The sequence below is a fragment of the Phyllostomus discolor genome, chromosome 5, assembly GCF_004126475.2.
Source record: "Phyllostomus discolor isolate MPI-MPIP mPhyDis1 chromosome 5, mPhyDis1.pri.v3, whole genome shotgun sequence".
In the NCBI taxonomy this organism is placed as follows: Eukaryota; Metazoa; Chordata; class Mammalia; order Chiroptera; family Phyllostomidae; genus Phyllostomus; species Phyllostomus discolor.
Genome location: NC_040907.2, coordinates 36,609,093 through 36,635,021, shown reverse-complemented (window position 1 = coordinate 36,635,021; position 25,929 = coordinate 36,609,093). Strand labels below are relative to the sequence as shown.

The 25,929-nt window shown below is 43.1% G+C and overlaps 1 protein-coding gene across 2 annotated transcripts in view; it reads left to right on the top strand.

Moving 5' to 3' along the window:
* The window catches only part of RAB3B (RAB3B, member RAS oncogene family), a 61,811-nt gene that overhangs the window by 3,228 nt on the left and 32,654 nt on the right, over window positions 1-25,929 (top strand). Inside the window, exon 2 of one of the 2 annotated variants that reach the window (XM_028514186.2) lies at window positions 4,606-4,833. In XM_028514186.2, coding sequence (XP_028369987.1) covers window positions 4,606-4,833 — 228 coding nt within the window. Of the gene's footprint in view, window positions 1-4,592; window positions 4,834-25,929 lie in introns of both variants that reach the window. The other variant, XM_036026072.1, reaches the window with a different exon arrangement.

Here is a 25,929-nt window from a genome sequence, read left to right as displayed (position 1 = left end):
TCTATGTTGCTTGTCACGGAGACAGTGAGCTACCTGGCTCTATCATTTGTGTGACTGTCACAAAAGAGAGGGAAGATTTGATTGATGCTTATCTTGCAAGTGATTCTGCATGCGCCATGTGCAGTGACCTGTCTGCTCAGATAAGCCTCGGGTGGCTGCTGGCGAAGATGCTTTTTACCTCTCTTCCACATGTCTGTGTAGCCCCTGCCTTCATATTGAGAAGATCCCCTCAGGGGCTTACATCTGAATGTGCCTTCTCACTGCACCTCTCTGCCCTCCGCCTCTCCCTGTTCTCACACCACTGACTGGGAAAGCTGTGCTGTGTGCACATAAACAGAGGTTGACAGTACAGCATGACAAGTGCTGGGACAGAGACTCTTGGGGCTCTGGGGATGCTTCTTTACTCACTCTAAAATTGTTGGTTTCCCCCTACCCCCTACATCCAGTTCAGTCTCAGAGTCTTGAGATAACAGAAGGTCTGGTCATGATTTGCTGTGTGACTTTGGACATATCACTTCTCTTTATGGGGCCTCGAGTTTTGACCTGTAAAACGAAGGGGAGTAGATGGGGTCAGAAATTGAAACTGTTTTTAGCTTTTGCCTTCCTCCCCATTCTCACACCTGTGGCAGGCATAGCTAATAAAGGTTGATACTACACAAGGACACATGTATTTTTCTGCACACAGTGTACACACAAAGCGCACTAGCAGATATTTTCTTATTTAAAACTCATGGCAGCCTTGCAAGGTAGATAATATTATCATATCATAGATGAGGACACTGAAGCTCAGAGTTTAAGTGACTTGCCCAAGTTCATACATTGAGTTACTGGGAAAGTGGGGGCCTAGAGCCAGGCTTTTTGTTATGGTAGAGCTGCCTTTCCAAAATCCCTTCTAATTCCAGGAATCTAAGAGTGTAAACAGCTTCATTAGAAAGATGAAGAGCAATAATATGACATTTACATCGATAGTCTGGCACATGGCAAATGCTCACTAAGTGTTTATTGAAAGGAGTAATATGCCCTAAGGATTTACTATAGGTCAGGTATTGACAGGTGTAAGGATGGATACAACTGAGCTTCTACCAGACACAAAGACATATAGTTAATTGTAAAACAAGCTCAAATAATGTAGCCCAGATCGGGGGAGGGCAGTTAAACAACATTGACTGCAGAAGTAAATTAAAGTGGCCAGTGAAATAGTATCTATTGAGTGCCTCCCAGGGGCCAGGAAATTATGCCAGATGATTTACATATGGTAACTGCTCATTCTATTTGTACTATAGCTCTGTGAAGTAGGCAGTATTTTTTCTGTTTTAAGGTAAAAATGCTGTGGCTTAGAGAGGCCAAATGATTTGCCCAAGAATTCAGCAGAGGAGGAGGGCAGGGATTTGGAATGTGCCCACAGCACTGCAGGGCACGAGGTCTAGTCTCCGTTGTTGGCTGTGAGGCTTGGGCACATCCTCTTGATTTCTGGCTCTCAGTTTCCTTCTTGATCAAATGGGAATAGTAATTTCTGTCTTTTCAGTTTTATTTCTCAAGTTTATTTAGAGGCTAAAATAAGATAATGGATATGAAATCGAGGTATGGATCAAATCTCTGTTTTAGTAAAGTTACTCTTTGACCAGCAGTTCCATAGCTAAGATCTCTCCTGAGGAAATAAATAGGAAGGTGAATAAGTATTTATGTAAATAAATGGTCACTGTGGTTTAATTTATAATAACTAAGAACAGAAAAATAATTTAAATGTGCAACAATAAAGATTGATCATATAACACATCCTTGAGTGGAATACAATGTAGTCAGTTGAAATGATATGTATGTGGATAGGGCAGGGGAGGGTAATGGGGGAAAAATGGGGAAACTATAATTGAATAATAATTTAAAAATTAAAAAAGAAAAAAATGATATTTATAAAGAGTTTTTAAAGTTTCAGTAAAATATTTATGATATAAAGTTAAGTGAAAAGGAGCAGAGTACAAACCTAATGAAGATATGATCTTAGTTATTAAAGTATACAAAGAAAATATAGATTAGAATGTATAGTATGTTATCATTATATATAGATAAAAATATAAACAGATCTCTATGCTTACATATGCAAAGACTATCTCTGAAGGGTTCATGAATCAGTAACATGTTTGCCCCTGGGAGAGGAGCTGGAGATTGGGAATCAGAGGTGGGAGCTTTTCCACTGTAAACCTTTAGTTTTTATATTACTTATTTTTATGCTAAAAATTAAGAAAATAATGCAAACTGCAGATGGTGACAAAGGGGTACTTACAAATAGTAAAAGTTTGAATTATTTTCAATGTATGTATTACATTTTAAATTAACAAATAATAAAATATAATTTTAAGTAGATGGCATTTCATTGCATGAAAAAGCAAGGGAGGAAATACACTTAAAAGGACAATAATGGCAGTTTCTGAATGGATGGGATGTCCAATAATTAATTTTTTTCTTTTTTATACTCCTTGCTTTTTTCCTTTTCTTTTTTTTTACAGTGAGTATATACTTTCAAAATTGAATTTTTCTCTTGTAAACAAAGATGACTGGCAGTCAAGCAGAGGATAGAGTGAGGTCATTGTAGTTGCTTCCTTTGTTTTAGGTAAAAAAAAAAGCATAATTCTTTTGAATTGCCAATTCTTGAAGCAGACTCTGTACCTTGTACCATGGAAAATGGAAAAGTTAGGGCTGTGAGACGGTGTGAGCACCCTTCCCTCCAATCTCACATTCTTCTTCCTCAATGCCATGACTCAGTTGCTGAGGATCCAGGATGTGTTCCACACCTGCCGTGGGAGCCTTGTCGTGGGGCAGATTGATGGAGGAAGTGAGGCTGTGGGTCACCAGAGACTATTGGCAGCATATTTAAGGAAGTGTTTTTAAAGGGCTGCTAATAAATTATCCCATGTATTTGTCTGACCTTCCTTCAAGAGAGCTTTAAACCTTCTACATTTGTCAGCCCCTTGCCCTTACAGCTCCCTGGAGTGACTCAGAGAGATAAATCCACCAGTATCTCTTTCTTTTCCTTTGGGGAAAAAAGCAGGAATTCCTAAAGAGAGTGACACCCTGGACATTATCCCACATTAGGGCTGTCTTCCTACCCTCCCCTGACTACCAGCCTGTTTGAGTACAAGGTGCTGAACATAAGAAGAGATTGCAGATGGAGAGGCAGGTACCTGCAGCTGGTAAAATGTAGAAAAAGCAATTAAAGGCTATGGGACTAAGTGCTGGATTATGGGGTTCGGATCCAAAATGTTCTAGGAAAGGGGAGGATGGTGGCAGGTCTGAGAGGACTGGGGTCTCAGGGAAGGCCTGACATGTAATAAATAGTTGGTGAATGAGTGAGTGAACAAACAAGTAAACAAAGGACCTAGGCTTTGAAGGATTTGGAGTAATAATGACTTATGTTCACACCTGTGTGGGATTTCCCAGTTTATTAAGGCCTTACTCCTTGTAATCTCGTTTGAGTCCTGTAATAGCCCAGTGAGAAAAGCAGGGCAGAAATTGTTCTTCCCATTTTTCAGATGATGAGATTGGTCCCCAGAGTGGTGAAGTGACTCTTATTAATTCAGCACACATTTACTGAGTGCTGATTATGTACTAGGACTCGTGCTAGAAGCTAGAGAGACAGAAATGAAGTACATTCAGTCCCAGATGTGTGGTGTAAAGGAGGAGCTGGAATAATAAACAGTTCTGAAATGATACAAGTGCTGTTCAAGTGCCCTGGGAGTGTAGGGGCAGGAGTGCATGCCTCTGCCGTGCACAGGGTAGATGAGACTTCCTTAGAGCTGCAAGGGTGAGTAGGAGTTTATTAGGAGAAGAATGTGTAGGCAGAAAGAAAGAATATGTGTCTAAAGGGACAAAAGCAAAAAAATATTGCATATTTAGAGTAAAGTGTGTAATTTGGGATAAAAGCAGCACAGATCGGTAGAGCGAAGACTTAGGGAAGATAAGGCTTAGAGAGTTTATTCTTTGGTTATTTGGTTGTCTGTCAAGTTGAACAGTTTGGGCTTAATCTTCAGAGCTGTGGGGAGCCAAAAAAAGTGTTTGAAACAGGAATGACAACCCTGTACTGGGCCTTTCTTAGCAAGTTCATGTGTTTGCTGTTTTGACTTTTTTTTCACTTAAAACTCAGCTCAGGAGCTGCCCCCTATAGGGAACTCCTTGACCACCATTCTTCTAGGTTGGATTAGATGCTTCTTTTGGGCTTCCTTAGCCAAGACCTCCTTCTGTCTTATCACTTACCTAATCCTTTGTTACTCTGAGTCTACGTAGTTTATACTCTAACCTGTGGCCACTTAGAGGTCAGACACCATGTCTGACTCATATTTGAATTCCCCATGCCCAGCACAGGGTTTGATCCAGAGCAACGTTCTCAGTAAATATTTGCTGAAGGAATGAATGGGAGGAGCTGAGTTCCACCCCAGCCCTGAGACAACACTGGGATAGATGCAGTGATAGGGTAATTCTGAGTGGCGTGTGTTTCCTGAGTAATGCTGGAGTGGGGAATTAATACACAAATGACAAAGTGACCATTAAATATTCATGACTCAGGTTAACCCTAGAGATGTGTTCCTGCGTGACCACAGGTCTCTCCTGCAGATGGCTTCAGTGACTGATAGTAAAGCTGGAGTCAAAGATGCCTCCGACCAGAATTTTGACTACATGTTCAAACTGCTCATCATCGGCAACAGCAGTGTTGGCAAAACCTCCTTCCTCTTCCGCTATGCTGATGACACCTTCACCCCAGCCTTCGTCAGCACTGTGGGCATCGACTTTAAGGTGAAGACGGTCTATCGCCATGAGAAACGAGTGAAGCTGCAGATCTGGGTGAGTGCTGGGCATCTTGGGCAAGTTTGTTCTGACAGGGGACTAGTCTGCTAGTACCAGGGCTGGCAGGTGGGGTCAGTTTGGAGCTTCTAGGTGTTTCTGCATCAGGCACTAATGCTGTTGCTGGTCTAGGCCCTGGAGTGCCCCTTGCTGGTTTTATATAAGTTTGCTCTCCTCCGGGGGCTGTGTTGTTTCTGCTGCCTAATTATCCAAGAGGCCTTATCCTGGCCTGTATGAATGAGTGACTGAGAATCTGGGCTTTGAAGCTAGAGAGCTTGATTCAAATTCTAGTTCTGCCACTTACTAATCCTGGAACCTTGACTATATTACTTAACATCTCTGGGCCACCCTTTCCTCTTTGGAGATTATAGTAGCCTCTGCATCATAGGGTTGTGGGAGCTTAGTATAGTTAATGTACAATAAATGTTAGCTATTGTATCCATGTTCTATCACTGCATAACAAATCACTTCAAAACTTGATGGTTTAAAACAACAATAATAATTCATTACCACGTGCTTTCTGTGAATTAAACATTTGAGAGTGGTTTAGTTTCTTGCTTGTGGCCTCTTATGAGCTTGCAGCCAGATGTTGACTTGGGTAACAGTCATCAGCAGGTTTGAGTGAGGATGGAGGATCCTTCAAAGGTGGCTTACTCATATATGGTACTGGCTGTTAGCAGAAGGCCTTAGTTCATTTGTATGTGGCTCTCTCCACAGAGCTACGTGTCTTCATGGCATGGTAGCTGGCTTCCCCCAGCTCTGGGAGAGATCTAAGAAACCAAAGAGGAAATGGCAATGTCTCTTATTATTTAGCCTTAGAGTATTCTGTTGTTTACTAATTTAATGTAGGAGGAAACTATACAATGGTATGAATCATTGGGAGGTGAGGATCATTGGGGACCATCTTGGAAGCTGGCCATCACAGTTATTATTATTGGTATTTACCAGTGGTACTAATAAAATATATACATATTTGAGATGATATAGCAACATATAGATCATACACTTTTCAATAATGAATTAGCATTGAGATCAGAAATTTTGAAAATTTGTAATTTAAAGTTTTCAAAACAAAGTATTATTCAATTTATTAAATGTAAATTAATACATTATACATATATCTTATTGGTATAGTCTGTATCCAATATTTTTTACAAGTTATTTTCATGTATTAATATTACCTTATAATTGCCCTGGCTGGCATAGCTCAGTGGATTTAGCGCAGGCTGCGAACCAAAGTGTTGCAGGTTTGATTCCCATTCAGGGTACATGCCTGGGTTGCAGGCCATGACCCCCAGCAACCGCACACTGATGTTTCTCTCTCTCTCTTTCTCCCTCCCTTCCCTCTCTAAAAATAAATAAAAATCTTAAAAAAAAGATTTAAAAAATATTACCTTATAATTAATCCCAAGAGGTAGATATTATTTTAATACACACCTATTTTACAGAAGAAAATAATTCAAATTCAGATAATAATTAACTTGCCTTAGGTTGACTACACAGCTATAAAGTGGTATTCTAGATTAGATCTTCTGATTCTAAATTATGTGAGCCCATATTTCCATGTATGACAATGTTAAGTATTAATTTATATAGAGATAAAAGTTCATTTTGTTTATTTTGTCTCTATTAAAAGCATTGAGGAATCATCAATCATTACAAATGTCACAAGCTATACAGACCATTTAGTTCATTGATTCTGGAAGTGTGCTCTCCTGATCAGCAGCATCAGCATCACCTGGGAATTTGTTAGAAATACAAATTCTCAGGCCCCTGTTCAGACCCACTGAATCTGAAACTCTGGGGTATGGCCCAACAATGTGTTATAACAAGCCTTCTAGGTGGCTTTGAGGCAGGCTAAAATTGAAGAATCACCGATCTAGTTTAACTGCCTCATAGCGAGAATCAATAAGTATTTATTAAGTATCTATTATGTACCAAGTGGTTCCACTTATGTTGTCTGACATCTTTGCAGCCAATGCACAGAGTGGGGTGAGGGCACAGGGTATTCGTGGCATGGCCAGCAAGACAGTTTAACTAGAGTAAGGCTGTGAAAGAGCAGGGGTGGGGCACCCAGTTAAATTTTCCAGAGAGGCCATCAAGCAGCAGCTTGGGGGTTAGAGAGACCTTGCACAGCAAACAGAAGGTTCTTGCCATGAGTCAGAGGGTGGATGCCTGACGACTCCTTAGGGAGCTGAAGAAACCACTAGAGTTTATTTTATCTATGAAGATAAATGTTTTCTGGTGTTTACTATGTAGATTGACAGAGATGTCTTCATTTGATCTCCACCTCAGAGGTTCACATATTCTATACTCAAAAAATCTTCAGGTAGGGAGGGACATTCTGCCTTTCTAAGGGGTTGGCAGCGGTGGCTCCCTCACTCTTCATTCATTTTTAGCCCCTTGTGAGCTTTTGCCATTTTCCTGTGCCTGGTTAAGTGGATTTATTGATCATACTACCTAATTTTAACTAAATGAATCATCACAAGGGATTTGTGGCTTTAAAAGAGTCCAGCAAAGAAACGTCTGATTGAACACTGTACTAATTATAGTGAGCCCAAATGAGTGCAGAAAATGGCTGAACTGATATTTCTCTGACACCTAGCACAAGGTCACCGTCAGCCATGTTTTGAGGTAAAACCAATGAGGGTCTAATTAGATTTGACATAGACAATCACATTACTTCTTGCTCAAAAAAAATTGGGAAAGGGTTTTTTTGTGTGTGTGTGTACATATGTGCTTTGCTGCAAAAAAAGTTTTCTGTATTGTTTATAAATACACTAAAATGTAAACATTTAAATATTATTTATGTCACTTTACATATTTTAACAGCATTTGTATTAAATATATATATATATATATATATAATTTAAGTAAATACACAAGTTAAGTAAATTTAGAAAGATTGTACGGTACCTAAATTTTTCTTACTTAATAGGGATATAAATTTGGAGACTACTACCGTAGGCATTGGGAAGCCATAGATGGGTTTAACAAGGCCAGATTTGCATTTTAGAAAAATCTGTGGTTTCAGTTTGGAGGGTAGATGGGAATGAGGCAAACAGACTAGTGGTTTGGGTAAATTACAAGGGCTTGAGCTAGCATAACAAAATACCACAGATTAGATGGCCTAAACAACAGACATTCATTTCCCCACAGCTCTGGAGTTGAAAGTCCAAGATCAAGGTGCCAGAAGGGTTGATGTCTGGTGAGAGCAGACAGCTGCCTTCTTGCTGTGTGCTCGCATGGACTCTTCTTGGTGTTTACAAATGTAAACAGAACGAGCTCTCTCTCAACTTATTAGGACACTAATCCTATTAGATCAGGGTCCCACCCTTATGACCTCAACTAACCTTATTGCTTCCTTAGAGGCCCCATCTCCAAATATAGCCACATTTGGGGGTTAGGGCTTTAACATGTGAATTTTGGGAGGACATAAACATTTGGTACATAACACTAAGACAATGATGAAATGATGTAATGGATGGAAATGAGGAGAGAGATTTAGGACTAGAATTTATGGAATTTGATGATCAATTGTATAGGGAGAGGGAGGAATACACATCTACTCATAAATTTTACTTTTATAAACAAAATTTCTGTGATTTTTTTAAAGCAGTGTGAGCTGTAGTAAGTCACATCTATGAATAGATAATATCCTCAACTGCAAATCCTCACCAGCTTGTTGGGGTTAACATAGTATTGTGCCAGGCACATATTAGGAATGCAATAAATGTTAGGTTCCTTCCTTTCTCTGCTCTTGATCCACATGCAAAGTGTGGACTGGCCCCTTGCAAGGTTTCCCACCTGTGGTTCTAGGTGTGCTGGAACAGCATTCAGGGACTCACTAGCATAGCATGAATTGTTGATTTAAATTTCTCTAGCCCATTTGATCTACCCCAGGAAGTTTCAGAAAGTCATTGTCAGGGCGGAAGGTGGAGAGAGAAGAGAAGATTATGAGCATCATTGAGCAAGGCCATTCACAAAAGGAGTTTCTGTCATCTCTGGGGGATGTTGGATGATGAAGGCATTGATAGTGCCTTGTTCTCTGGGGTCCCTCGGTACATAGGTTCCCGAGAGCTCCCTCTCTATCCTGGCAGGTTTCTTATTGTGGATCAGAGAAGAGAATCTTAGTGGGGAGGTGGGGGTAGGTGAGAAATATTATTAATAGAGAGTGAGAGCATGCACAGTTGTAAAGGGAGGGAGACTTGGAAGCTCCACAGCAACAAACGTGACTAGAGGCCACTTATTGCTGGGCGCTGGTTGCCAAGCAACCCCTGGAGACCTGTGGAAGACAAGCGAGAGAGGGCCTTTCATTACCTCTACATGGGGCCCACTGCAGGGACCATTGTGTCTGGTGCTGGTCAAGGGTGGAATCTGGGGACCTGTGGAAGGACTAAGCTGACCTAGGACTTTGGGGTCCTGGGTTCTATTCCTGGATCTGCCCTGCAGTTATTGTGTGATATGGAGTGACCCTTACCTTCCTCCAACTATCAGATGGAAAAGGTAAGTCTTGCTCTTCTTGTCTCATGGGTTGTTGTGAAGATCGAATGAATAAATGAAAGGAAAGTCCAAGGAGAGCTGTGAAGCCTTGAGTAGATCAGGACAATGGGTATTGTTAGTCATGTGAATTCTTCTTGTATGTGCTTTGAATCATTCTTTGTGTCTTTCATACCTTCCCCCTGACATAGGGAGGTAGTTATCTCCTTAAAGAAAGGGTGAGGTTGAGGCCAGAGATGTCAAGTAACTTCTGCAGAGCCAGTCAGTAAACTTCATTCTTTCAGCCATTCAATAGGCATTTACCTGGTGCTCATTCTGTGCCAGGCATTGTGCTAGCTGTAGGGAAGGAAACACCCTCCCTGCTCTCATGGAGTGTACACTCCAGTAGGGGAGATAGACACTAAGTACATGAATAAAAAAATCTAACTTTATCAGTGGTAAGGGTCCTGAAGGAAAATAATAGACTTGTTTCAAACCCAGGCGCCAGGACTCAGAGCTCAGGAATCACTGAACTGTGACTTAGGTCCCATCTCTGGGCTTGCAGCTGGGGTTCTCAGGCTCAACTCTTCCCAATTCAAAAGGCTAGCTTTAGCCCTGGCTGGCATAGCTTAGTGGATTGAGCTCGGGCTTTGAACCAAAGTGTCGCAGGTTCGATTCCCAGTCAGGGTACATGCCTGGGTTGCAGGCCATGACCCCCAGCAACCGCACATTGATGTTTCTCTCTCTCTCTCCCTCCATTCCCTCTCTAAAAATAAATAAATACAATCTTTTTTTTTTTAAAAGACTAGCTTAACTGATGACCCTCCCATACCAGCTCACCCCCGGCCTGGTCTTTGTCAGGGAACATGGTGTCAGGGGTCTCCATTGTGGAAAGATAGACTATTTTCCTTTCACTTCCACCAGTGAGGCTTTTTCCATGACTTATATGTCAAGTAGTGTCTCCTATGTCTGGGGTTACTGGTGTAAAGACAGGAAGGGACTGGCAGGCCCATCCAGCATTCCTCTACTGAGGGTTCAAGAACTCTGTTTTGTGAAGGGTTTAGAGGCCACTGTCCTTACTCCTGGGCCTGTGCTGGTGTTACTGTTCTCCCTCCTCTTTCTTTCTCTTCAACTCCCTGCTCTGAAGCCCTCCATCATTTTTATTTGTTTTTGTGTGTGTGTACATGTTAGTGCTGATTTTTAAAAAATAATGTGTAGAAAGCATTAACATAAGTGCCTGACATAGAGTAAACACTCAACAAATAGCCATTTTTATTAAGATTCTAGGGAGATCAAGAAATGATACTCATTTTCTTACCCACCTAAGGTTGGAATCAGCTGAGAAACAAATGCAGGAGTCAGAGAGATGGGGAGTAATGTGACAGCCTTATTACTGATAAAAGCTAGGATTCATACCAGCTTTTTTTTTCATCATGTGCTTCAGCACATGGCTCAAGTCTTCCAGGAAGTGGCTCTGCTAATACTTCACTTTGGAGTCAGTAGACACACAAATCCAATCACAGGGCGACAGGAGTCCCTAGCTGCAATTAGCCCAAACAATATGCAGCCAAGGTCAAAGTCCATGTGACCCAGATTTACTAATTTAAGGCCAAAGCATTTCACCCATGTCTCCAGTAGAAATTTCTTTGTCTATGAAGAGTCTTCCTCGTGGAGGGGAAAAGAGGATTTGTTCTTCAATAACCCTTTTTATAATTAAAGAGATAGATATAAATAAGCATGGACTCCAAAGGGAGGTTAAGCAGAAGGATGAGAGCTGGGAAAATAGAAGGAGTCTTAAAAGATTTCTCTGGAATTTTGAATTCCACAGTGATGAGAAGGATCCCCTAGGTAAATAGGAGCTGAGAGCCAGATCAGGTGAGATGGGGCTGTTGGGCAGTCAGCTGGGTTCACTGAGCAGCCAACGACCATACCCCCACGTGCAGCCTCCAGGAAATTGTAGGTCACCACATGACTTTGGAGTCACTCATGATACTACAACTAGCGAACATTAAACCAGGGGATCTCAAAGACCTGTACTTTAGGAAGTGATATAAAAGTACAATAAAATATAATGGAGCTTAGGAATGTGGGAAAGATAATCATACTAGAAACCTAGACTGAGGAGGATGGTGGCTCTCAAGAGTCACTTAACAAATATTGCCTCTGCCCGACATTGGGGATAGAGAAATCAGCATGAACACCACAAATCCTCTGCTCTTCGGGAACAGGTGAGACTGAATTTACCTCTAACCCCAGAGGTGAGATAAAATGAGTACCACGGTTCTCTTGTTTTGGTTAACTGAAGCAAACCAGGACATTAAGGGAGACTGACATTTCCCTAGACTTTAAGAGTTTATAATGGTGGATTATTACATCAGATCGGGCAGCTGTCTGATGGGCATCTGTACTAGTTTTCTATGGCTGTTCTTACAAATGACCACAAACTCAGTGGCTTAAAACAATACATATTATCTTACATTTCTGGAGGTCAGAGTTCAAAATGGGTCTCTCTGAGCCAAAATCAAGGTGTTGGTAGGTCTGCATTCCTCTTGGAGACTCTAGAAAAAAGTCTTTTACTTGCCTTTTCCAGCTTTTAGAGGCTTCCTGCATTCCTTTCTTCCATCTTCAAAGCTACAAATATAACACCTTCCAACCTCTCTCTTCCTGACCTTCTTGCCTTTCTTTCACAGGACCCTTGCGATTACCTTGAGCTCAGGTGAACAGTCCGGGATAATCTCCCCACCTCAAAACCTTAATGTAGTCACATTTGCAAAGTTCCTTTTGTCATGCAAGATAACATTTTCACAGGTCCTGGTGGTTAAGATCTGGATCTCTTTAGGGTAGCCATTTTTTTTTCTGACTACCACAGCTTCTATTAAGAGCATAGAAAAGATCTAATATAAATTTTTCTTACCCTTCAAGGCTCTAACTCCAGTTCCCTCTCCTCGAGTGAGAGCATCCTGTGCTACCTGGCTGAAACAGACATGATCTGTGTCTTGGGCTCACACTGCCCTCTGAGAATACCTGTCACCTTGTTAGGTGCCAACGAGCCTGTGAATTTAGAGCTCATCACAGCAGCTGAGGCCCAGAAAGAGATAGGATTTTACTAAGATCTCACCATGAGGGCTCCTAACACATTCCAGCGCTTTTCCTGCCACCTGAACATCAGCTGGGCCTCTCTACAGAGGGACTGATGGGTAACACAGAAGAGGCTGGAGGCTGAACAGGGACACTGGGGCTCTGACAGGTCCCTGTGGCTCCAGGAAAGTGGAGATGGTCCTGAGTACAACATCCCACAGTCAGCTCTTATGATAATCAGAATTGATTTTTCTCAGCAGCAAGTTTCCTGGTGTGGCTGCAGAGACATGTTGACACTTTCATCTCTCCGAAGTCTGTAGGAGGCAGCTGCTGGAGGGGCTTTAATTTGATCTCTAAAATCACAACAAAGACTATGGGAAGTCAAATCAGAATTGCAGGCATAGTCTGCCTTTGTAATATGGAAATAAATTAACCGGTAATCGTCTCCGGCTATTCAAGGGGCCTCTTCTCTTTGGGCTCATGAACTCCTTCCCTCCACCCAAAGTGGTGTGGGAGAAAAGGAAAGAACCTACAAGCCACTTGTGTATTCATTAATTCAATAAATATGTGTCATGTAACTAATATGTGCCAGACACTGTCATAGGAGGGCAAATAACAGCTGCAATGTGGTATAAATGATGTAGTAAAGGGATGAAGAAAGTGCTCTAGGAACACAGGGAAAGGAGCTGCTACTCCTGCCTGGGAAAGTTATATTAGGCTTCACAAAGGAAGGGACATTTGATCTGGTCTTTGCAGATAATTAAGAGTTTTTCAGGTTAAGATTAGGAAAGATCTCTACAAGCAGAAAAAAAAAGAAAGGCATTTGAAAAAGCATGATTGCTTTCAAGGATCCATTTTGTGCTGACTGTGGTAAGTTGTGCAGGGGTTGGTCAGACTCAGGGGCGTTCAGTGTAGCCACAGAGATATAACACACACACAAAACTGGATGATGCTGCAGATGCAAATGATGCCTTGAGAGAGAGAGGTACAGAAAGTTTTAAGGGAGTTCAGAGAGGAAGTACTCCCTCTCAGCCTGAGGACCTCTCAGGAAGGGCTACGTGGAGGAGGTGGCCTTGTGGTAATAGGTGCTGTAGCCCTGTCCAGTGTGGCTCAGTTGGTTGGGCATCATACTGTAAAGCAAAAGGTCACTGGTTTGATTTCCAGTCAGGGCACGTGCCTGGGTTGCATGTTCGGTGTCTGATCAAGGCCCATGTGAGCAGCAACCAATCAGTGTTTCTCTCTCATATACATGTTTCTCTCCCTCTCTCTCTTCCTTCCCCTCTCTCTAAAAACAAACAATAAATAAAATCTTAAAAAAAAACAGGTGGCCTTAGCCAATAATAACATCCACAGAGGCAGGGCCATCGGTCTCTTCTATCTAGCTCTGTGGTCCAACTGACCTCTGTTTTTGACTCAGTGGCAGTGTGCTGACATCCCCTGAAATGATTTACATGTTTGGGAAGCAGTACAGTGGTGGTTGGGAGCGTAGCCTTTGGAGTGAGCCAGAACTGCGCTCCAAACCCATTCCTATCACTATCATCTCGCTCAAGTCCAGTTACCTCTCTGTGCTTCGCTTTCTTCTTTCTAAAATAAGAATAATGTTAGTAACAAGCACCTAGTGGCTTTGAGAGAATGAAATATGATAATATTTAACCTATTGCCTGGTACTTAGAAAATGATCACTAGTTGGTAGTCTTTATTATAATTAACTCTGTTACTCTCAAGGGTTGATTTGTGGCAACCAGGAGTCTGGATGTGATCTGAACTAGACTTTGCATCCTTTTGAGGAGTTGATGCACATCCACCTGAATTCTTTCTCTGAGTTCTGAGCTGAGTCTGCCATGGTTGGTGGCCAACCCCTTTGGCAGAGCCCTGCCCTGATGGCACATGCAATTTAGCTGGGGAGATTAAAAACAACTCAGAAAATCATAAAGAACTAAAATGTGTGGTGCTGAGTGAATGCAGTGGAAGTTTAAAACAAAGAGTTTAGTATTGAGTAGAGTGGATGAGAAGGGCCTCTGGGTGGGGGAGATGGGGCATCGCACGATGGGGAAGGGAGGTGGGTACAACAGAGACATTCCAAGCCAGGGGGGTCAACTTGAGCCGAGGTGGGGGGGCAGACGTTAAGGGTGGGAATGAGTTATATGCTTTGTGTGATGTTGTTCTTGTGAGGTGTCTGGATTCCTCCCATTTCTCCCCATCACAGCTCCTGCCTCTGCATGTATCATGTGCTGTAGCCATTCTGGCCACACCAAACTTCTATGTGTTTGTTTATCTATTCATTCATTCAGCCATATTTATATCATATGCACCAAACATTGTTCTAGGCACTACAGATATAGAAGTGAAAGCAACAGGTGAAATCCCCTATGCCATATCCCCTTACACTAGCAACAAACAAGTAAAATATGAGTATACAGTGTGTTCTATGGTGATAAGTGCTTGGGAGAAAAATATAGCAGGGTACAGAGCATAGGAAGTGAGAGGTGTTTACAAATTTAATCAGGGTGGTCAGAGGACTTTTGAATTAAGCCTCAAAGAAGGTCTGGGATATTCGGTGGACGAGTATCCCAGGCAGCGGGAATAACAAGGGCAGAAGCCGGGAGGCAGGGGTATGCCTGACATGATCCAGGAAGAGGAGGAGGCCAGTGCAGCTGCAGCCAGGGGGCAGCGGTCGGAGAAGAGGTGAGAGCGTTAGTGGGAGGACCGGATTGTGCAGGGCCTCAGAGGCCTTTGTAAAGGTTTTGAATTTTTTTTAAACAGTTTTGTTGAGGTAGAACTTTAAAACTGTGTGTATTTAATGTATGCGATTCGATGGGTTTGGATATATGTAAACACTCATGAAACCATCACCACAATCAAGATAACAGGTATATTCATCACCTCCGAAAGTTTCCTTGTGTCCCCCGCTTTTTTGGTGGTAAAAACACTTAACATGAAATTTACCTTCTTAACAAATTTTGAAGTGCACAACACAGTATTGTTAACAATAGGCACTATATTGTGTAGCAGATCTCTAGAACTTATACCCACTGTTTTATCTCTACTTCTCTGAGTTTGACTATTTTAGATATCTTCCTTAATAAAAACAGTGTCCTTCTGTTACTGGCGTATTTCACTCAGCATAATGTCCTTCAGGTTCGCCCATATTTTTGTAAATGGTACAATTTTCCTCTTTTTAAAGGATAGCTGAATAATATTCCATTGTATGTACATACAACATTTTCTTTATCCTTTCATCTGTCAGTGGACATTTGTGTTGTTTCCATATCTTGGCTCTTGTGAGTAATGCTGCAGTGGACATAGGATGGCAGATCTCTCTCTGACATCTGATTTCAATTCTTTTGGGTATGCACCCAGAAGTGGGATGGCTGGATCATATAGCAGTTCTCTCAAAGGACTTAAATAGACATTTCTCCAAAGAAGACATATCAGTAGCCAGCAGGTACACTAGTCTCCCCCTTATTCACAAGAGACACATGCCAAGACCTCCAGTGGATGCCTGATACTACTGAACCGTATAGGTACTATGTTTTTTTCTGTACACACAGACCTATGATAAAGTATAATGTATAAATTAGGCACACTAAGACATTAATGACAATAACTGATAATAGAATAGAACAATTATAACAATATACTGTAATAAAAATTATGTGGATGTGCTCTTTCTCTCTCTTTCTCTCTCTCTCTCTGATAATCTAGACACCTACCAAGTGACTAACGGGTAGGCAATGTGTACAGAGTGTACCTGCTGGACAATGGGATGACTCACGTCCTGGACGGTAGGGAGAGGGATGGCACAAGGTTTTCGTCATGCTACTTCATCACACTACTCAAAGTGGCATGCAATTTAAAACTTATGGATTGTTTATTTCTGGAATTTTTCATTTAATATTTTCAGGCCGCAGTTTACCATGGGTAGCTGAGACTGCGGAAAGTGAAACTGGATAAGTGAGAACTACAATACATATGGAAAATACTCAGCACCACTAATCATCAAGTAAATGCAAATAAAAAGCACAAGATATCACTTCCCACATTGTAGAGTAGTATTTATAAGAATAAACGATAAGTGTTGGCAAGGATGTGGAGAAATCCGGACCCTTGTACATTGTTTTTGGGAATGTAAAATGGTGCAGCCGTTATGGAAAACTGTTGTTTTTCTACTTATGCCCAAGTTATTGGCGACCTGTTTTGATGGAGTAGTGAGGATGAAAACCTAATAAGAGCGGGAGAAGAGAATTGAAGATACCAAGTATACATGACACTTTCAAGAATTGTTGCCCTTGGAGTTTGCCCTTGGAGTACAGGCAAATGGATGGTAGCTGAAGGTGAAGGGGAAAGTGAGTCAAAAGAGGGCTTTTTGTTTTGTTTTTTAAGATGGGAGAAGTAGTAGTATGTTCGTGTGCTGGTGGAACAATCCAATAAAGATCAACAAACCAAGCAACCAACAAAGAAACAAAAACACAAAACTGATGCTGTGGGAGGGAGAGGAGAATTGCTGGACAATATCTTTGAGTTGGTGAGAGGGAATGGAATCACAGCAGAGGGTGAGTCCTTGCAAGGGGCACAGACAGCACCCCCATTAACGAGGAGAGGGCAGAGGGTATGGGCACAGGTGCGGCTAGGGGCTGCACGTGCTGGCGGGAGTTCTCTTGGATAGTTTTCTGATGAAGTAGGAAGCAAGATCATCAGCTGAGAGTGAGAATGGGGGAGGAATTGAGAATGTTGTCTAGGAAAGTGGGAGAGTGAATAGACCAGGGAAATTAATCTGATTGCTGATTAAGGTTCTGCTTGAAATTAGTGATCATAAATTTATATGTGTGAATTCTTGAATCTGAAGCAAGGTTTTGTGTTTTTCCTCTAACCATGTTTTGCTCTGTGGATACAGCCATAGCATAGGCAGAGAGTTGGCTTTAGTGGGTGTTGTTTTGCTGAGTAAGTGTGACAAAGCAAAGGAGAGCCTAGGGAGTCAGGGTGTGTGCATGGAAGCCACTGTCGTAATTGACTACAAAATTCAAGCTGAGCAGAGAGGGAGGTGAGGATGCAAGGAAGAAAGGACAATGAAAAGATGGTAGGGGTTGAAGACTGTTAAGCTGGGAATCTAGGAGTGAGCAGGAAAGATCATAGTGATCTGTGAGTGGGAGACTTGAAATTACTATTTGTAATGAAAAGGTACGGGATATGATTGTGAGAGTGAGTGGCTGAGGTAGGGTTAGAGATCAACATCACCGGAGGAGAAGAGTTCAGGGAAAGGAGAGTCCAAGATGCTATGGATTTTGAATCACCAAGAGTTACAGAGAGAGTAACAGTAAACCAGGATCTGCTCTCTGGTCAGTAGAGGGATAAGTGGGTGGCATAATCTCATGATGTGAAATTCAAAGCTGGAGATGTTCTCTTTTCTTTTTAAATTCTCACCCAAGGGCATGCCTGTTGATTTTAGAGAGAGGGAAAGGAAGGGAGAGAGGGAGAGGGAGAGAAACACCAATGTGAGAGAGAAACATCAGTTGGCTGCCATTTGCATGTGTCCCAACTAGGGACCAAACTCCAAACCAGGCATGTGACCGAACAGAGAGTCAAACCCATGACCTTTTGGTTCAAGGGACAATGCTCCAACCAACTGAGAGGTGTTCTGTTTTTTGAAGGAGGAAGCAGAATGATTTTGAAGCAAGTGTGAGAAGCAACATGTACCCCACCTCCTAGCCCAATGATTCAAAGGTGGTGAGAGAGGAAGCAACCACCACTTTGGGGCTTTAGGGCAGCTCTGTCCTCCGGGAGAGCCAGATTTGACTTACAGCAGGATGAAGAAGACATCCAGAAGAGAGGCTGAGGAAAAAGAGATTTTTCTGATGACTGACTGTGAATTTCAGAAGGTCCTGGGAGAGCTTTCAGCAGGGAGGGGAGCAGATAGGGTTAGAAGAGACGATGGGTAGAGTCCAGGGATGGTCTGGCAGACTTGGGTTTCTTACCATGACTGACGTGGAGGGATAGAAGGTGCAACAATACACGGACAGATGCCCCAGGACAAGCAGTGGTTGTGTAGGGCATGTGGGAGGAGGGGTAGGAGCCTTGAGTTTTCTTGATCCCTGCTTTTAGAGGCCCAGAGGCTGGTGAAGGGAATGCCTGGTGTCCCTCTCCATTTCACATATCAATAATTGTTATGGCCACCACCATTTATGTAAAACATCCTCTCCCATAAAATGGGGCCCATAATGTCTCCCGAAAGGTTGGTGTGAGTGGGCAGTGGCACTGGCTGGTACCAGCGCTGTGCTCAGATCCAGGTGCTGTCATGATGCCTGTTGTACAGGTAAGTACACTGGTGTCCAGAGAAGTTAGGTGGCTTCCCAGGTTCACTCAAATGGCCAGAGGCAGAGTCCCTATTTGAGCTGAGAGCAATCTGACTTCAAACTTCGTCTATGCCCCTGTCCTGAACCTCTCCCCTCCTTGTTATATCGGCACATAGGTAAGGATGTGGGCGCTTTGAAAGTACACCACAGATGGTGAAAACACTGAAGAGTTATAATTTATTGGGCAGCAACTCCATGTTGTGTAGGTGCTTTATATGCTTTTTTGGTAATCATAACAACTATTCTGCACAGAAAAGGTGAGGAAACTTAGACTAAGTTAAGGAATTTGGCCAAATCTTACCAAGACTAGTAAGTGGCATGGCTGGGACTCACAATTAGGGCTGTCCGCCACCAGAGCCTGTGTTCTTTTCATACCCCACTGCCTTCCGCACTCTTCCCACTGCCCTGCCATACACACCAGGGACCTCGCAGGTGGCTGAAAGTGAGAGTTCTTGTCACAGCTGAAATTTGGAGCCTCCAAGCAAACCCTCTCAGAAAGGGATGGGTTATCTGTTGGAAACTGTCTCCTGTTTGCTTTCCAGCTCCCCTCCCTTTCTGCCAGCTCTCTTCTGTCCACCCCACTACTACTTCACTAGTGATTCTAATGGCCATCCAAGGTTGTCCAGCACTGATATGTAATTAAGTGGCTCAGCTCTGAATGTAGTGATCTGTGAGGAGCCGCTGCACATCCTGGCAGTGTGAGAGGAGGGGTAGGAGCTTGGTTAGTTGAGTGCTGTAGTATAAGTAGAAGGAACACATGTGACACATAACAATGTTTCTGAACCTCAGTTTCCTCAACTGAAAAGTAGGAATATGTATGGCTACTTCTTTGTAGTGCCGTAAAGATGAAATGAGCCACTATAAGGAGAGGACCTAGCATGGTGCCTGTAACTTGTCAGATGCTCAATACATTTGCTTAAAGTTACACAGTGAGTGGTGGAACTGGATACGTTCATGAGTGTTCTATTGTGCCGTACTATTGTGACTAATCTTGGTTACGACCACTTTTAAGATTTCGAGCTGTGGTGTTTAGAAGGTAGAGAAATTAGATGTGACTCATAGCCCTTCCCCCCATTTTCAGTGGGCGGGGACAGCAGCAGTACTCGGCCCCTGAAGATGCCCAGCTGCCTTCAAAGATGGGAGATTCTGCTAGCTTACTTGGATCCTGTCTGATGTGTTGTTAAGGGCAAGAGTGGGAGTAGGGGAGGCCATTCAACTGAGGATTTATAATTCCTTCCTTCTGCAAATTCCTCCTTCCCCACACCACTGCCCCACACCTTGAGTTGCCAGGTGACAGCTGGAAACTCTTATCCTCTCTGTTCTCCTGTGCTTCTCACTTTCCTCTGTGAAGTCTGTTGACTTTGTCCTAATGAGGGCAGAGGCTCTGAGCTCAGGCCTACGGGTGAGAGTGGAAGAGAGGGGAGATGAGGCAAGGTCAGGTGCAAGGGAATGTCTGTGCTTCCTGTCCTGAGCACCCAGCTCAAAACTGGGGGTCCTCCTTTATTCCTCTCAGCTCTTGTCCTACTCATCCCATAAGAACTATTGATTTTCTCTCTCAAACTTCTCTTGAATGCACTTGCTCTCAGTTCTAGTCCATAAAATTTATCCAGGGCTGACTGTGAGCCTGGCTGTCCCTTCTACCCCATTCCTGCTTCAGATTCCTATTATCTTCCCCCTTAGACTATTGTAGCAGCTCAAATGGATCTCCCTGCCCCCAGTCTGTTTCTTCCATATGCTCTCTGATGCTGTCACTCATTGCTTAAAATCCAGGGAGGGCTGATCCTTGATACTAATAAAGTCCTTTGCCAGGCACTCTGGGTCCTTTCTTGCCTCCCCAGCCCTATCTTCAGTCGCTTACCCTTCAATCAGTCTGTGCTCCACCCACGTGTTCTCCAAGCCCACAGTCTAAACACAGAGTGTACACACACACACATGCAAAACCCAAAAGGGCAAAACTTTATATTTTAGAACAGTTTTAGATTTATAGAAAATTGCAAAGAAGATGACAGAGTTTGCTTTTCACCATACCCATTTTTGCCAATTATTATCATTTTACATTAGTGAAATACACTTGTTCTAATTAGCCAATATTGATACATTATTATTAACCAAAGTCCATAGTTTATTCAGATTCCTTAGTTTTTACCTAATACTCCCTTTTCTGTTCCAGGATTTTATCCAGGATATCACATTGCATTTCATTGTCATGGCTGTGAGAGTTAGGGTGCCCTTTTTTGCTTCCTGTTTTCCCTTTTCCCTAAGAATTACCCTTTCTCCCCATTTTCCATCTGCAAGCTTCCACTTGACTTTAAATACTCAGTTCAACTATAACCTCCTCTGGGGAACCTTTGCTGACCCACCTCCCCCCTAGCCTGGGTTAAGGGCTCCCCCTTTACTTCCCACAGCTACCAGCTGTGTTGCAATGATCTGGACTGTCTGTCTTTCTCCCAGACTGCAGGTTCCCCGAGGAGCTTGATTCATGTGTACAGCTCAGGGCCAGGCCGAGACTAAGCATTCAGCAGGAATTAGCAAAATGAAAGAGAGTACTCAGGCTGTGGCTTTCTGCCTCTTAAAGTCAAGGCCAGCTATTCTCCCTGTACCTGGAATATGACCTTTCTCTCAGGCCAATCATGTTTTGTTTCTCTCAGGAACCTCTTTTGACCAGTTCTGCCGCTCAGTGGCTAAGAGGTCTGAGGCTCCCAGGGGTGTCCAGCCCGTGGCCTGCAGTCCACATGTGGCCCAGGATGGCTATGAATACGGCCCGGCACAAAATCATAAATTTACTTAAAACATTGTGAGATTTTTTGTGATTATGTGTCATAATGTGAATATTTAATGTGTAGCTCAAGACAACACTTCTTCCAGTGTGGCCCAGGGATGCCAAAAGGTTGGACACCCCTGGACACTGTTAGACTCTCTGTAGAGAAGGCGTGTGGCTTCCTCACCTGCTTTCCTCTCAACCGTGTGGACACCAGTCCAGCCAGTTAATCAGATACATTTGTGATCTCATTTGATCCTGAAAGGAGGTCTTGTCAATCTCGTTATGCACATGAGTATACTGAGGCCCGGAGAGGTGAAGTGTTTGTACTTTACCATAGGTCACACAGCTGGTAAATGGGTTAAGTGGGACTTGAACCCAGGCTTTTGTGACTCATTCTCAAGCTTCGGCTCTTTCCACTGGACCACACTGTTTCTGCATGCAAAAAGGGAGACCTAACACTGAACAACAATTAAGGGTCATACTGGAGCCAAACCAGTACATCCCAGCCTCGTCCACAGGGACCGTTTTAAAATACGGCTCCAGGCTGAACCCACAGCATTGTAAATTGGCTGAACCATTCAGTTTCCTCTGGTAGGACTTGGAGGAAAAGATAACAGCAGTAAGATAGAACAGAAAGAGTGAATAGAGAAAATCAGAGGTGATTCTAAGGTTGGACATTATAAGGACAGAAAATGCCCTCTCAGAATACTGTCCTCCCCCACTGCTATGTTGCTGTGTCAACTGATTGAGCCCAAAGGCTGGCCTGCAAATTTACCACCAGCTGAGGCATAATTAGCCCTTTAATTTCCTTTCAGTGGAAGTTTGCTCAGGCAGTTTCCAGCCCTCCTTTTTGGCCACCTCCCTCCTTGCACTTTCCTACACCTCCAGCTCCGCTGGGAGTCTGAGGCCTGTGCTGGGTGTGGCGTCAGGGGAAGAATGCAGTTACTGAGGGCAAGCTGTAAATTGAATAAACATGACTAATGGTTATACAGAGCATTACAGCTGTCCAAGCACTGGCACAACACTTATCTCATTTTATCCTCCCAACAATACCCAGAAAAGGATATTATTATCAACTCCACTATGCAGCTAATGAATCAGCTCAGAAAGTCAGGTGCCAGGTCACATGCCAGGAAGTAGCAGAGCTGGATTTTGAACTCAAATTTGCTTGACCCCAAATTCATACTCTTACCACTGCCCCTCAACAGTACCCACTTACTAAATGTTTATGGTATTTAATTAATGACACGTAAGTGCTGGCGGAACACTAAAATTAAGGGAGTGATAAGAATGAGGATTTTAAGAGGTTTCTTGGAGGAAGTAATCCTAACTCAAGATGGGAACAGAAGTGGATGCCAAAGTATAGAATTAAAAAAAAATGTTGTCTTGTTCCCAAAGGAATTTAAAGTGATAAAGAACAGACAGAGTAAGAGACTTCGTCTTTTTTGTTTTTAGTTTGGTTCTGTTGGGGGAATGCCCCAAAAGCCTAAATTCAAGATTGATTCCAAAGAACTGACATGTAGCCAGTTCATAAGAGCTTTAATGGGAGAAACTTACATACACAGGTAAAGCTGTTCCCAGTGGTGGTTGGGTAAAAATCTAACCCCTCCCAGGACATGGTCTCTTTTTTATATAGGGGGTTAACAGTAAATCCATATAGTGGGTAGTCACTTAGACCACAGAAAGAACAATGCATTTCTAAGTTAGCAGATAATATCAGGCAGTTATGCACACTCTATACATTCATTATCTTCTTTCTTGGGGGCATGGCATTTAACTTTGGGCAGCATTAAAGCTTTCTGGGTAGTCAGCCAAGCCTGAGGCTGCAAAGAGTTAAATAGTCATGGGTTAAACAGTGAGTCCAACATTTCCCAGTTGCCTTTACACTGGAGCCATATTGCATCTTTGACTTCTCCTATAGGTTCTAACTCTTTATTTTTTCTCCAGGTATGCTGATTTTTTTCTCCAGATATGCTGCTGCAAATTTCCTACTAGCAGTTCAGTCAATTTTAAACAAAAGAAAACAACCCCCGCCAAAAAAAACCCTAAAAGACTTCATAGTCTGGTGGAGGAGATAAACATTTTGTCAATTCATACAGTATTTCATTAGAGAGAGGGTAGGATAGAGGTTAGGAAGGCTGTGAGGTCAGGCTGACTAGTACAGATCTTTATCACCTATATGACCTTACGTTCGTTACCAAACAAAAATGAGGTTGAACTGCCTGTCACCAGCCACAGGCAAATTCTGGAGACAGAGGTTGGTGAGGAGGGAAAGAGGTCTTTATTAAAATGCTGAGCCATTTAGGAGGATAGCGGACTCCCTATCTCCAGCTACATCTCTTCTGAAAAACACAAACAAAACCCAGCCACTCCCAAAAAGACCAAAACCCAAAACAATGTCCAGAATTCCTGCTGCATCCTTATCTTTCCTTTGGAGTCTGAGGCAGCTAAGCAGATGGCTCTCTGGCTTAAGGCTCCCTTCTCGAGTCTGAGTCTTTGTGTGTTGTTGGAGCTGCCATCAGCCACACAGCTCGTGGCTTCCAGGGCCAGAAAGGTCCCACAAGCCCCAGCCCACACTGCCTGAGATGGGTCAAAGAGAGTGCATTTCTGCCTTCCCTCAGCTTATATCTCCCAGCCCAAACTTCCTGCACTCCTGTCAGCCCTCCAACCAATCCCAACTTCTTCCCAGGCTAGACTTGACAGGTGTTTTCTCTGGCACAACATCACCTCCTGCTGCAATCTTGACCGTTACCGTACATGTGGCTGCATCCTCTGGACTCACTCCCACCAGGGACTAGAAGGGAGTAGAAGGGTTTCTTTCCCTTAGCCAAACATTTCACTAGCTTTGCTCATGCTCAGTGCAATGACTTCCTCCTGCAGAGTCTTTGCCCAGGGTGGGGAATCTGTTGCCATGTGCTAGCTTGGTTACTGGGGCAATGTGGTGCTGCCCCTGTGACCCCTCCCCTCTGCTCCCACTGTACTTGCACTCTCCACCCTGGCCGGGTTACTTGGTATCACTTAGGCAAGTATTTAACCTCTGAGTCTCAGTAACTTCATCTGTAAATTGGTATGATAATGGAACCTCTCTCAGAAAGAATTAGCGCAGTGCTAGCCACACGCTAAGTGTCAATAAATGGGGAGCCACTCATTACTTCTGCCTGTGGGTACTGGAGAGAATATGAATCATTGAGGAGGAAGCATTTGAGCTGAATTCTGACTGGGAAGTAGTGACTGGTTCAGCAGTACAGAGGTCAGGCTATTCCAGGCAGAGGGAACAATATGAGGAAAGCACAGAGATTTTTGAGGAACACAATGTTTGGGGCCTGGGGAGTAGCCCAGGATGGTAAGAACTTGGTGAGAAAGAATGGGAAGGATAGCATGAGCTTAAGGCAGTGAATCTGTTAGGTTAGAAAACCAGTGGTAAGTGAAGCACCCCTGAAAAGCAGTATAGCACAGGGGTCAGATTTGTAGCTCCAACATTTGCCAAATTGAGCAAGTACTTAACTTTTCTGTGCCTCCATTTCTTTGTCCTACTCACCTCAAAGAGCTGGTTGTGAGGATTAACAAAGTAACACATGAAAAGCACTTGTCACAGTTCCTGGCAGTTAGTAAATACTCAATTCATGTTAGCAATGATTATTATTACTATTTATCCTGTTTCCTTAGAGCTACAAGTGGCCATAAAAATCACCTAGTGTAATATCCCTTTTTAAAAATGGAAAAACCAGACTTCTGGCCAAAATGGAAACATAAGTAGATATGCTTTGCCTCCTCGCACAACCAAAAGAAGGACAACAACAAATTCAAAAATAAAAAACAACCAGAACTGCCAGAAAACTGAACTGTATGGAATTCTGACAACCAAGGAGTTAAAAAGGAAACATTCTTCCAGACTGGTAGGAGGGGCAGAGACAGGCAGCTGGGGCTGAGAGGACTTGCAGCAAGGCTGCAGCTGGAGGACCAGGCGGTTTGATATTAGTGTGTGGATAAGTCAGGAGGAACAACTGGGGAGCGAGACAGACCACACAAACCAAAGTTCCAGTGTGAGAAACTAAAGCCTCAAAACCTCTGGCTATAAAAACCTATGGGGGTTATGGCAGTGGGAGAAACTCCCAGCCTCACAGCAGAGTTTGTTGGAGAGACCCACAGGATCTTAGAACATACACAAACCCACCCATCTGGAATCAGCACCAGAAAGGCTCAATTTGTTTGTGGGTAGCAGGGGAAGTGACTAAAAGTGGGTGAGAGCCGAACAAGTGGCATTGTTCCCTCTCTGACCCCTCCCCCAAATACAGCAACACAACGCAGCAAGGTGGGTTACCCCGCCCTGTCAAATACCTAAGGCACTGCCCCTTACAACATAACAGGTGTACCAAGACAAAGAGATATAGCTCAACTGAAAGAACAGATCAAAACTCCAGAAAAAGA